The sequence below is a fragment of the Thalia democratica genome, chromosome 1 (genome assembly GCF_965202585.1).
Source record: "Thalia democratica chromosome 1, ktThaDemo2.hap1.1, whole genome shotgun sequence".
Classification (NCBI taxonomy): Eukaryota; Metazoa; Chordata; class Thaliacea; order Salpida; family Salpidae; genus Thalia; species Thalia democratica.
The window spans coordinates 61,694,317-61,709,367 of record NC_139165.1 but is presented as its reverse complement, the minus strand read 5'-3'; the positions used below and the strand labels follow the sequence as shown (position 1 = coordinate 61,709,367).

The following is a 15,051-nucleotide window of genomic DNA, read 5'->3' as shown; positions in this document are numbered from 1 at the left end:
GAGAAAATTGACCCCAAAAAATTTGCTATCTATACGTTTGTATCGGAAACATTTTACAAAAGTTAAATGATATTTTTGAATTCTATAAAAACTGGCTTGTAGTTTGTACTTAAAGCTTTCATATAAATTCCAAAGTTAATTTTTGTAAAAATAGTGTTGGACCCCCCCTATGACCTCAAAGTTAAAATGACAACTTAAGTGTACTAGTTGAAAATACACTACAGTAAAATAATTGGCATTTGCTACACTAGTATTTTATTTCTTTAGTTAACGAAAAACAAAAATCAGTTAAAAAATTAAAAAAAACAGTTTGAAAAAATATAATAACATTGAAATGTTTTAACTCCTGTAAAGTTTAATAAAGCAGAAACCCATAAAAATATCAGTAAAGTATCATCACTTAATTTTGATTTTTTTAGTACAGTATCTTTATCAAGTTCTAGATCTTACCTGATCATGATTGATCATTAATTTAGTTACATTTGTTTGACATATTCTAAAGAAAAATTGAAATGGTACTATAGTAGGATTTAACACTTGTCCTTATGATTATACAAAATGTTCAAATAGTAAAACCTTGAATATTAAAACAAAATGAAATGATACTAGATAAAAAAATTAGTATGTTATCCTGCTAGTCTTAAAATACCTATATATAATAAAACTATGTTTGTTTAAAATAAAATATGTATAAAACTGAAATGATACTTGAAGTATTAAGGCCATAGGGGGGGGTAGAGGCCATTTTTTGACCAAAAATAACATATAGACTTATATTATAGTAAATTTCATAATCTTTCAGATGCTTTTTTTAGATTTTAAAAATAATAAGTAACTTTTTTTTTATGACCGGTTGTATTAAGGGTTGTCTTTATAAAAGGTATATAAAGGGTAACTTTAAAGCCGTTTTTCTCGAGTTTTTAAAAACGGGCTTTAAAATCTATCTTCTCCTTCATTTTTCAAGCAATCTTCTTCAAATTTTCAGGAAATGTTCCTTACATTATGAGAAAAAAACGTTATTTGTGAATTTTAATAATTTCAAAAAATAAAAATTTTATGACAAAAATTAAAAAAAAAAAGTGATTTTTTATCAAAAAAAAATTTTTTTTTTCAAAAAAAAGGTATTTTTACTTAAAATTTTTTAAAGTCACAAATAACGTTTTTTTGTTATTGTATAAAGAATAGACTGTGAAAGTTTGAAGAAGATTACTTATAAAATGAAGGAGGAGATAGATTTTGAATGCATTAGTCTTTTTTTGCCGTTTTAGTTTTTCCTTCCCCATAAGGAACCTGTTATGCGGCCCGACTTTGGCCGGTTATATCTCAAAAACTAATTCGAATTTTTAAAAACGGTAAAAAGCAACTTGAAGCTTATTAAAAACTCTATAAAATAAGATCAACTTGTAAAAAACATGGCCTACCCCCCCCTATGGCCTTAAAGTCAAAGTTTTACTTTAGTAAAAGTCATTGTCAATAATTTTTACTATAGTTAATTTTTTTATATAATTTAACTTAAATTACTTTAGCCAGGGTTTTTTTTGTCTCAACATTTAAATTCCAGGTTTTTACTATAAGAGTAAATTTTCTAATATAATTTAACTTAAATTACTTTAGCTAGGGTTTTTTTGTATCAACTTATAAATTTAGGTTTCTCCAGGTAAGATGGCCAAACTGTAAAAGTTGTAATTAAACAATTGGCTTTTTTAATTTCAGAGTGGCCATTCAAAGAAATTCTTATAAGTTTTCTAATTTCTTTTTTGTTTTTGTAAATACAAGTTTTCTTGTCTATCATAGTGAAAAAATAAATTAAAAATAATGTTAAAAATTGTATTAATCTAATGGTATAAAAATAAAATAAAAAGATACTGTAAATAATGCTACTACAAATGTGTATCACAAAAAACAATTCAAAATAATTTACTGTTTTTATTGTGTGTAACAATAATTTCTTTTTCAATCTAAATTATGAGAACAGGTCAAAATTGCACAAATATAAAATTGCAAAAAGATACTTCTGCACAAAAACAAATTTTCACAAGGGAACAAAATTGCACATAGACAATTTTGCACCAAGGGTCAATTTTGCAAGAGTTACACTTTTGCACAGAGGGTCATTTTTGCAGGAGAGTGAAAAAAAAAAATTATAAAAAACTAAAAGTTAAATTAATTAAAAAACAAAAAGAAAAAAAATTACTGACCAAGGGTTAGGGGTAACAGCGTAGTAAAAATAAAGGAATAACTAATAAAAAATATTATAATAATAAAATAAATAATAAACAAAAATTAATAAACTTTAAAAAAAAAGTTAATGACAAATGGTAAAGGTTAGGAGTAACAGTGATAGTAATTCTAAAAAAAAAGTTGAAAAAAAACAAAAATTCAACTCATGCAAAAATGTCTCAGTGCAAAATTGTCTGCTTGTGCAAAAGTGAAATAAGGTTAAAAAGTGTATTAACCAAATGGTATAAAAATACAAAAAAGATACTGTATATAATGATCTTACATATGTGTTTCACAAAAAATAATTCAAAATAATTTACTGTTTTTATCTTTCTTTGTGCAAAAGTGTCTTTGTGCAAAAGTATCTTTGTGCAAATTAGTCCCCTTGTGCATTTAAACATGTAAAAACTGTTCAAAATTCCATGTTTTTCCAGGTTTTCTTTTAAAGTATCAAATTTAAGGTTTTTCTAGGTTATTTTTTTCCAAAATTTTCAAATTCCAGGTTACATTATTTCCTTGTATTACTTTGTAGTTTTAAAATAATTATAAATATTAACACTTGGAAACATACATACTATTAAGTTTGAACTCTAAAGTTATCTGCTTTAGTACATTTAATTCCTTTATATTACAAAAACAACTTTGAAATGTTTTAACTGTAAAAAGTATCTTGTGGCAAGCAAACAAAATTAAATGGTTTCCAAAAAACCTTCAACAAAATATTTGTTGTTTCTTTCATCAACATAATGATCCACTTCTCCATTTTCTTTTTTTACAACTTTACGATTCTCTGTATTATTTGTTTTTTCATCATATAGTTCCTGCTTGACTTCGGTATTCATATCAAGTTTTCTGAAGAAAAAATAATTTTGTTTTTAACAAACTATCAAACTAAATACAAAATTAATTGGTTAGTTTTTATGATAAAAATATATTAAGTATATACAGTAACCTCTTGCATCTTTACAATTTTATGATGTTACGCACTCTTGTTTTGTTACTCATTTTAGAATGTTTAAAATTCAAAACATTTAATTACAATTTTTTTAAATATTGCACAAATTAGGTTTATTGCATATCTTTAATTTAAAATATGTTTTTAAATGCTAACTCACCTCTCTATATCTTAAAACTTTGTAAACTTATGTTCCTTGACTAATTGATAAACATTTAGTTATACCTCATTATATCAGAAATTTTGTTAACAATAAGAGATTAAATTAAAATTCTGAATGAAATATGACTGTGTTAAATAATGAAAGTATAATGAAATAATGAGATTTTTATTATATTATAGTGATAATATTTTAAAACATAAGTCCAAGTGTACATGAAATTAAGCAAAAACTTTAAGGATTGTTATGTCACTAAGTAAATCATTAAGTAAATATAAGACACACTAAGATTGCATATATGTTCAAAACTGTTTAAAATAAAAGCTTGAAAAGTGTTTACAATTACTAAAAAGTTCATTTCGTTTATTTTAAGCTAAATTTGAGTTTAATTTTGAGGTCTTGTGTTTTTCCATATTGCAGAGAGTGCAGCCATGTTTCAAACTGAATTTGTTTTTTGTTTGTGCTAAAATTTCCCAGTTAATGCTAAAACCTATATATATATATATATATATATACAGCTATCAAATAAAATACAACAAAACTAAAAAACAGCAAAAAAGCAATCACGCATACCCATGTAAATATTTTGGTAATTACCTAGGATGATATCACGCCAATATCAACCTAAAATTATATTATAATCAATGTCTTCTTTAAACATATTTTACACTAAAAACCAATGTTTTAAGCTTAATTAATATGTTTAATCTAAAAAGATACTTTGTTTTAAACAAGCTATATAAATACAGAGTAAGAATTTAATTTACTTACTTATAAACTAAAAAATCTTTATTTCTCCTCTAATAGTTGAGACCTCTTTATTTGTTTTCTTGAAACCAAAACATATAACAAAATAAAAAATTTAACCAACTTTATTTCAAAATATCATATTCAATATAAACTATTGTATTAATAAAATTGCTTTATTTTTTTAAATAAAAGCTATTAAATATTAAAGTTTTATTATTTTATGATAATTAAGTTTAATTTTATTTATGTATTTATAAAACATAAATTTTTAGCTTAAATTATGGTTAAAAAAGACATCAAATATAATATAAATTCAGCTTGATATTGTTGCAACATCATCCTGGGTAATTACCACTATTTTTCCCATCAACACACCAAAACTAGCTAACTCTAAATTAAAATAAAAACACACAAAACTGATCATACAAACAGGGTTGCCACTCGTTTTTTCAAAACTTTTTCCAGGTTTTCCAAATTTCTTCCAGGTTTTTAAAAGTACACATTTTTGGGTCTATTTTTAGTTTTAAGGTTATTTCTATATAATAAACTGTGTTTAATAGTATAAAAACATTGAAAAGATACTGTAAAGTTACTTTAAATAAGTTTTTTAGTAAAAATATATTTTAATGACGACAAAAAAATCTTATTTATATGAAACATTTTTTGTGTCAAATCGCAATTTTACTACTGAAAATTTTTAAATTATTAAAAATTCCAGGTTTTTCCAGGTTATTTTCAAAACTTCTCAAATTCCAGGTTTTCCAAGTTATTTTTGCCTAAATTGTCAAATTCCAGGTTTTTCCAGGTAAAGTGGCAACCCTGTACATATATTAAGATAAACAGACAACAAATACAAACTAATAGTAATTAAGAAATATCTGCATGTAAAACAAATCCTGTCCTGGAAAAAAGTTAAAATTGAGTAATTGAAACAAGCTGTATAAAAGAAGAGGTGGCGTACATTTTGCTGAACCAGTAGGTTGTAAGATCACAAAAAAATGTTAGCACCACAAAAAAGGTATCCAAGTGGTGTGCGACTTGATAACCGAAAGGTTTTTTGTGCACCAGGTCTTAAGAAAAATATTTTGAGCTCTTTTATTTGTTGTAATCAATCAAAGCATGATTTTAAACTTACTCAGTATATTGGCTCAACAAGATTTTTTTGTAATTAAGGTAAAAAAATATTTTAAATTTGAAACTAAAACTTAAATGTAGAGAACACTCTATAAATTTATCAGTAGCAACCATAACTATATTTTTTTAATTTAATTACATTATTAATTATTATTAATTTCTTAACTAAAAAATTTGAACATAACCCACTCATTTTCGAAAAAAGTTTATTAATTAATTTTGTTTAGCGCATCCTCAGAATAATATTGCTAAAAACTACTAATATTATAACGTAATTTTAGTTATATGCAATGAATTTGAAAAGTCTAGTTAAAAATAGTTACGTCATTAAGTATAAAAGTCTGTTTAGAATGAGTTAGAAAAATAGAATTGAGTTGTACTAAGCTAATTTGAAGTAATTTTTAAGACAAATTGCTAAATAAAAACAATTAAAAAAGTAGAAATTTTTTACCTGAAACTTTTTTTTTTTAATGGTAAAAAAACATCAGCCTCAAACTCTACCCCTTGCAACAAAAAAAGTTTTCTGGGGAAATTAAATAAAAAGCACATTACAAAATACAACAAAAACAACAACAATAATACTACTAAACACGCTATTTATAAAGTTTTAAATTGTAAAAATCTCTTTATTTGCAAATAATTGTAATTAATTTTTTGAATTTATTACAAATTTTTTCATACTTTATATATCTGAATACTATTTAATTTTGAAGTTGCAATTGATGCATTCAGCCACATTTATTTGTAAAGCATAGTTTTATTAATAGGGACTTTTATTTTCAAATTCAATTTCGGAGATCAGGTCCAAGACTTTAATAACTTACTATAATTGAAACCTTAAATACTCTTTTTAATTTTAACTACCAAATAAGTTCATCTTTAAAATACAAGTTAGTCTTTTTATTTTTGAATATTCCTACATTTTAAATTTCTTCTAATTTTACCTTAGTAAGGTCAAGAATTAAATACAGCTACAAGGTCCTGGACAAGACGTTAAGAGGTATCCAAAATATGGTGTGCAACTCGAACACCGAAAGGTTTTTCGAGCACCAAATCCTAAGATCTTTTATTTTAAGTTATTTTATTTTTGTCATTCAATAAACATACAAAAAGTATTTTGTATATACATTGTGCGTTTAAGCTTCAAGTATTGATACAAATTTGAGACAAAAAAGATAAACTACTTAACTTTTTAGTTTATGTGTGTTTAAAAGAACTAAATTTAAGTCACCTAAAGCACGGATGATAAAACTAAAAGCTTAAAGTCAGTATGAAATGTTTCAGATTTTTTTAACTATTTTTAAATTTGTAACTTTTTTGTAGTTAATGAATTTTAGGTTTTGTATAGAACAATTACTTACAGAATAGTGTTAGTCTTACTTTATATATTAAGATCTAAACTTTACTAATGTTCTAAAATATGTTAAATTTTTATTCGCTCAGTAGTAATAAGTTTTTGTTAATAACAGTCATTGCTTTAAACTGAAGTTAATAAAAGAAGCTTCCCAGATGATATTTAAGACGATAAGATCGATAGCGATATTTAAGACAATAGCGTGTGAACATTTCGCTCTATTGGTGTTTTTATAAGGTTAACAACTACAGTATTTTTTTTTTTCACATTGTTCTTAATTGTGCGCCCACAATAATTTTTATACTTTAATTTTTTGTACATTTCCATAAAAAAAAGTTCATTGAGCACGAAAACAAAAATGCTGAAGATAAATTTGTCTTAATATCTAGAGTACAAAAAACCTCATGATTTAGGAGTTATACGTCACCAAATTAAATTAACTTTCAGAAGATTTTAAATTATATGAAATATTTTCTACGTTTATTTAGAGCGTTGTGACTTTTTTAAATTACGTTAACCACAAATATTTTGAATATATAGTATATTAAACGACAAAAAAAAGTGCTCAAAAAGTTTGGTCCAAGAACTCGGTGTACGAAAAAACTTTTTAGTTGTTAAGTCGTACACCTTTTAACGTCTTGTCCAGGACCGTTAATATTAAAACAAAATTGCTTTTACACTAGCTTAGTTCTTAAACTCTGCTTTATTCTTAGATATTAAACTTACTTCCTATCCTTATCAATGACTTTTATTTTATATCGCTAAACAATACAAAACTTTATCTAAAAGCAGCTCAAGTACATGATACTCACAAGCTAACCAAAACAATAGCTAAAACTTTTAGGATGTCACACAAGCACCTGAGAAGCGGTTTGTATTGTAATTTGTAGTGTTAAAAACCATACTATAAATGCTATGTATATAGTTAGATTTTTAAAGAAAGTTTATCGCTTCATTACTTTTTTTCTTCTAGAAACTTATGTTATTTTCCCAACACAGAAACTGACAAGCGTTTTTCTTTAAAGTATAATCCAATTTAGGATATTTTTTGTCCAAATGCACCATAAATATTTTAAAGCAGTTGATTTTTCTTTTAAAAGTGGCAGAAGAAGTTCAACAACATCTCTTTTTTTTTTGAATATATAAATGACTCAAACTGACAGAACTTATACTTCTAACACCAATATATATTTAAATATATACGATTGTTTTTTAATTAGGTTGAGTGATTTTAGTTCATTTTACAGCTGCAAGTAGTATGTTGTCCTTAAGAAAGTTAGCATGTAAAAAATTGATACACTTGTTTTCACGCTTTTGCAAACTTTTCTTAGAAAGTTCGTTAAATTATATATCCGAATCTAACTAAAAAGAATCACAAAGGGGAATGTCAGAAGTTTCTTGACTTGTCATCGCCAATGAGCAAGATGGTTCAAAGTTTATTTGCGTACTTCTTGACTACATTTCTCAACTTGAATAATCTTTTTTACTTGTTACTTTTTTAGTTTCCTTGGCTTAAAGATACTGCGGTTTAGTTTAGATAATTTTTTCTCCTTCTTGACATACAAATAGTTCTTTGATAATTTTATCATTTTATTCTATTATTTCTAGGCCATAGCGGTATAGTCTTTTTAATTTTATTCTTTTGATTTTATTAAATTTTAGTAGTAACTTGTGATGCTCTAGTACTTTTTAAAGCTAACATCAAAATTCATAAATTTACTCTAACTCAATTACGACTTAATATTACGACTTATGATTAATTTTCAGTTACTTATAAACAATTTCAATTGCTTCAAATTTCTAAGACGGTTGTATTTTGTCCCCCTTTTTATTTATAAGACTAATTTTGAAAGTAAGCATAATAAATTTATAACAAAGTAGTATTTGCAATTATCTTGGAAAGCGTTGATACGTATTCTGTATAAAACTCATCTTTAAATTACAGCAAGAAACTACTGAAACCCTCTTAAAACTATATTCAAAAATATAAAATAGACTAAGTATAAAATAATTTATTTGATATTAGATTAAAAATACTTTTTGTTTAAAACAAAAAACACTTAACAATAAGACTGAAAATAAGAATCGATTTGTTTTATTAAAAAAAAACAATGTGCTACAGCCAATTGACTTGCTAACAGATAAAATTCTACCTCTACTCTTTCATTTTTTCGTCAGTCCATTTTCATTATTTATTTTAAGCCAGTTTGTTCTATTCAAAATTCAATCAAATGAAAAAGTTACAATTAATTGTTTTACAAAAAATATATGTTCTAGGAGAAAATAAGTTTTGAATATTTTTTTTTTGTTCTTTTAGTTTGCTTCTTTGATAAAAAACCGAAAGAATTTTAAAACTTTGATTGTACTTATCTTTATAAGTAATATAATTTATTAATGAATATTAAAAGCAACTTATAACTTAGATGACAGTTTACAAAAAAAATATATTTTTTTTAATTAAAAGTGAACGACTAGTAAAGATACGTAAAAAATAGTTTTAGCTTAAATAAGCTAACAGCTAGAAAACTAACTTTTTTGCAGTTTTTATATGATACACCCGCTGGAAAATTTTTACTAAGTTTAACTCTAATGTTGGGTCACTGAGTGCGCTCTAATGGCTAGGCTATGTCTTAAATTTCAGTAAAACTTTGATAAAAAAGCAATAGCTGTAAATAACTAAGCAACTGTTTGCAATAAATAGTCGAAAACCTTCTAACATTTCTATGAAATCTTTGTTTTTCTTTTATAATTTTTAAAACTAGTAATTCTTTTAAAATATGAAAATATTTTGTGTACTTTAAACAATGTTTAATAAAATGATAAATAAATAAAGAGAAAGGTCTGAAAATAAAGCCAGATCAAAAGATTTTGACTGCTTGAAAAAGAACATTACATACCTCTATATAAAGTAATAATGTAGTTTTATATGTATTTTTAAATCCGTTTCTATATTAGTACCCATCCTTATTGTTTGTTCAAACATATTATCCGAGTAATTATTAGTTATGCAACTTTTGTCAACCTTACCATTATTTATGTACAATAATAAAAATAAAAAATTTGGAATAGTTACAAAAGTAATAACCCCCTTTTTACTTATGGATAAACTTACTTTTTGCAAGTACGACAATTGTAATAATACTATGATATAATTGTTTTACTATAATATTTATCAGTTTAATATAAACTATAACATACTATAAAGTAACGGATATAAAACTGTTTTTTATTTGACTAATGTATTAATAAAACATAATATGGTAAAAATTATAATTAACATTAAAATTCCAACCTGATTATTTCTATAAAAGAAAAAGTATATTTATTATTAGAGAGTCTATAAGTCTATATCATCACCAGTATAATTAACTTGTAAATACAGAACTTGCCGTTTGAGTACGAAACTCTTGAGTAGTCTTTGCCGGTTGAGTTTGTACTTTTTAAGTCAAAAATGCCATGTTCAAAATATTTTGTTTTACTTTGAAATTTAAAACAGAGTTACCTGAAAGTAGTAATATTAAAATGTTACAATTTCAACAACATTTTCTGGCATTTAGTTTAAATAAAACAAAAACTAAAGGAATAATAATAAGTGTATGATATCAAAATTATATATAAAATGATATATTTAAAATTACCTATTACAGTTTGTATGTTCAAGGTAATTACCAACAGTGCAATTGACACATCCATATTTTATGATTTAAACATAGGAGTAAAACTATTATACAGAATTTAGATAAACAAAGATACTGAACTGTGCAATTTAAATCTTTTTTTTTTTAAACACTTTATAACTCGATGCTCTGGAAAACATGTCTATAAGTCTAGCTTGTCGCTTTGGTCTAGCAAATACTTTTGGTTGTTCGCAAGTTTTTTTCAAAATATATTGAAAGTTTTATCCATAGGTGTTTTTACAAGCTGATACTCGCATATCTGCTCAAGACAGCTCTCCTTCCGAAATGACAGACTTTGTGTAAACATTGACAAGAGTAATGGTAGCTTGTAAACTTTTACTATTGCTACCAACATCGATTGGCTCATCCTCATTTAAAGTGTTACTATGTTTTTAAAAAACAAAACAGTGGTTTTACTTTACTTTTTAGAAAACTTACTGCTTGCAATATCAATGCCGACTTCTTCATTTTTTACTTAATGTGTGGAATCAATGTTGAAATACTTAATACTTTTTAAGTTCATTGTTTTTAAAAGTTTTGGTGACAGTGCTATTTAACTTAATCTCTAGTCTCCTTTTATAAATGCATTTTTAATAGTTTTATAGATAATTTTCTACTCTTTTTGGAGGTTTTTTTTGTGATAGTCATCTGTAAACTGTAGTTGCTTTTTACATGTTTGTATTAGATTGAATGGAGGTTAATAATGACCACTTTTTTTTTTGAACAGCCGGTTGAGTTCGCACTTTTGGGTTGTGTTCAAATGCGGCAGATTAATGTGGTACAACCCAATCTAAGAAATATTTTGTCTATAATCATACTTGAATATTTTTTTAAGTGCGGAAGATAGAAACAAAAAAAAAATATTATAATATCTCAATAAGAGAACCCGACGTGGTGTCTAATATCTTAATATAGGTTTTCTTAAGGGTAATAGTAAAGTATATTAGTACAACAATCAAAACAAAACTTATTTTTTATTTACATAAACGAAAGAAACACAAAGATACATTATAGCTACATCACACTATACTAAAACTACATTTAAACACAAATGATAATACAATTATAATAAGTATCTTATAACTTAATCAAGAAAGCATCTTAAATTTAACGTGTTTGAAACGCATCTTAAATTTAAGCACACCAATAACTGCCAAATGCTCATAACTTTCAAAATGTTGTTTATTTTATATCAAAAGTAAAGAAGACTTATTTTTTCTTACGTATGCATTGAAAATAAACTAACTCCTAACAATAAAAAATGTTTGTTTTAATACTGGAAGCACGTCACGAAAACTGCGTAAAACAGTTTACAACATCCGCTTTTAAATAAATTTATCACGTGAATACTGCGACAATAAAACACATTTCGTAATTTTATTAGTAACCAAATTGTTACTTGGTTATTATTTATAAACAAAATCAAGTTTGAAATTAATTAAAGTTAGTTCAAAAGTACTTCTGTTTAACTTGATACCTTCTTTATAAGAAATCGAATATAATTATTAAAACTCGAATTTTTTTGTTTGACTTTCTCATGCTTACTCTACATGTCTTGCAGTTATTATCTACAAACATCTTCTCTGTCATGCCATTTTTATCATTTTTTTTCTAGGCATGATGATGCTCTCTTGCAAACCTCGCTGATTTCTTAAAATATTTCGTGATTTTACCTGAATAGGCTTAAATAATTGGTGGCTTGCATGAGATCTCTATAAAACATCTACAACATATATTTTTCCTGCATATTATATCGTTATATTTAGCGAAAATCATACTGCTGAACGTTCATCTTTTTGAAAAAGCTATATAATCATTATATAGAACAGGGGTCGGCAAACTGCGGCCCGCGGGCTATTTGCGGCCCGCGAAGGGTAAATCTGCGGCCCGCGAGCACGTTATTTTTTTGAATGGAATGCGGCCCGCGAAAGAAAATTTTGTGGCCCGCGAGTATGCAAATGTGGCTCGCTGAGCAAAAACATATTTCAAATTAAATTTTTTCGGTAATTCGATTTAACTTGATTAGTTTGGTTTTAAGTCTCTGTATAATATTTTAAAGTAATGAGAAGAAATTACTGCTTTAGTTTAAAAAAGTGAAAAAGACAGATTAGCATTCTAACAGGATGTTTTTCTCAGTTTTATAATAACTTCTTTTTTACAACAGCAAGTAATTATCTGAAAAAAGAGTGTAAAAAGTGCTTGGATTTAATAAGTTAGATATATAATACCTATTTATTAAATAAACTAAATGCAAATGTTTACCATTTTGTACAAAAGTAATGCACAGTAATTAACTAAAGTGTCATTTCTTTATAGCTTAGATATTCTTTTTCAATATTTTTTATACCTAAGTTTCCTTTATAGATTTTTTATTTGTAAATGTTACATTTTAGTGTAAAAACATTTAACATAACATAGTAATAAGAAATAAGGTTTATTTGATTTTTGTTTTGATACATTTAATTTTTTAAAAGTTTTCTTTGCACTTTAGATTAATTTCTATGCACAACAACTTAAAAAGATGTTCATATTTTAAACCACTTTTTATTTAATACTTTTGTTAGTTAAAGTTTAGTTTATGCGTAATTTTCTAACATTGTTGTTTCTACATGTAATATCTAAATTGTACACATACATTTAAACAATATATATGACGAAAATTAATATAGTTTTTGTTAGGTATACATTTTCATTTTTCAAACATTTTTTTTTTGTCAAACTTAGTTAATTTTTACGCCTTGCATATCAATACACACAATTTTTGTCTTTTGGAGCTACCTATTTAATATAAACTAGATTTAGAGATGGTAAGTTTATTAAGTTTGTACATTGTTAATTAAAATAGTTCAAATTCAAGCAAATAAACAACTAAACATTGCCAACGAGCGTAAACTTGGCTTGAATGTCTTTTTTTGTAATTTAATTTTTAACCAAACTTTAAAACCAACTATAAATTTAGATATTATATAATATATAATTAATTAAGTTAAGTATAAATAAATAAAATAATATATAATAAATATATAAATAAATATAAATAAAATAAATCAAAAAAAATTAAATTATATATAATATAATTTAATATATATAATTATAAATTTAAATAGAAAAATTTGAAAAAAAAAAAAAAATTGGAGAAAAACAATGTAAAGTAAAAAATGCTCAAAAACATTAAATTTTTAAAGGGGCCACACTAAAAAACTAAAACCCTAATTCGATAAAAGTTATTGTGAAAAGCTAAACAAAATAACGTTCTTTAGAACTAAAAAAAATTTCCAAGTTAGCACTAAAGAAATTAAAAATAATTGGTTTTATAGTTTGGTTAAAAAATTAAATTAAAAAAAAAAACATTCAAGCCAAGTTTACGCTCGTACATTGCCACACACTCAGACTATCACTATTTGAAGACTTAAATTCTCAGGCCAACTAAGTCATTTTTTAAGTTTTTGGCTAGAATTGCTTTTTTTATACAAAAATATCAAGAATGTTTTTGTTGACTCAGCCTGGCTTTTTCGCTTGAAAGATTGGCAAATTAAACTTATGATGTATGTTTTGCTCAATCAACAGTGTTAGTTTGAGCTATAATATATGTTAAGTTTTAAGTCTTGCAGCTAATATAATTAAAAATGTTATTTATATTATTGTGTACATTTAAGTGTGAACAATCAGTGTTGCCAAAAAAATTGAATCCAGGAAAAGCTTTGAACTTGAAAATTTATGCTTAAAAATTCTGGAAAAAAACTTGAGTTTGAGAATTTTTGAAAAAACCTGGAATTTCAAAAAATGTTTACATGTAAAGTAATTAAATTTCGATTTGACACTAAAAACTTACCAAATAAATATTTTTCTATTAGAAAATATATTAAAGTAGCTTAACAGTATTTTTTAATATTGATATATTTGTTAAGACATTTTTTCAACTTTAATTAAACTTTATACTAAAAATAAAAAAAGGAATTGTACTTCCAAAAACTTTGTTTTGGCGTATTGCACCTTTACTTGTAAAATTTCGCCGATTGTTGTGCTTCGCTTTGAAACTAAACCAAGAAATTCTACTAAAATGTCAAAGTTAGTAAAAACATCTCTGATAAAAATTCTCAGATGAGCAATAGTTTTTTTATCAGTGCTCTCATGTTAACAGATTGATTAAAGTCCTAATTTGATTTATGCGACTATAACCTTAATGCATTTCCTAAACACGACTTCTAGTTGTCAATGAAGAATTAAACAAGAGCTTTTCATTACCGCCAACATAAATTATTTAGAAAAGTTTTCAATTATAAACGGTATCTCATTTAAGTAATAAATTTTGCTACCTTATAATTTGCCTTAACAATTTTTTCTGGTCATTCTGTAGTTACTGAAGATAATTGTGTGCTTTGTTGGAGAACTGACCTTGGTGATTTGTTTTTTTATCGTTTCTCGCAATAACTCCTAACTAACGTTTTTTTTTATTCTTGTAGCTCGTCTTATATTTGACAATCACTACTTTTAAATGCAATACTCTTATTTCAGATAAAGAATTGCTAAAATGCTTAATAAAAAATAAGTCTTTCTACTTCGCTAATGACTCAATAGAGTATTATACTTTTGTAAAATTTGTTAAAAAATTTAATTGTCCATTCCAGCTTACTTATATTTTTTTGGTATGTAATTTATTTACTGTTAATAACCTTCGTTATTTCTTTATGTTGTAAACTTTATTTTAACTGGGTTGCTACAAAAACAGGCTATTTTAAAAGCTTGAAAACTCAGGTGTGTGTGAAACTTTTATTTCAAACACTTTAAAAAAATCTTTCAA

General features: G+C 25.1%; 1 protein-coding gene across 1 annotated transcript in view; it reads right to left on the bottom strand.

The window, feature by feature from the left end:
• Window positions 1-3,450, bottom strand: part of LOC145850014 (uncharacterized) — a 50,395-nt gene extending 46,945 nt beyond the window's left edge. The window contains exons 1-2 of the mRNA XM_082955154.1: window positions 3,336-3,450; window positions 2,930-3,072 (exon numbers count right to left, since the gene is read on the bottom strand). Of these exons, the coding sequence (XP_082811280.1) occupies window positions 2,930-3,062 (133 nt within the window). The 5' untranslated portion in view covers window positions 3,063-3,072; window positions 3,336-3,450. The remainder of the gene's footprint in view (window positions 1-2,929; window positions 3,073-3,335) is intronic.
• Between the last annotated feature and the right edge of the window lie 11,601 nt (window positions 3,451-15,051).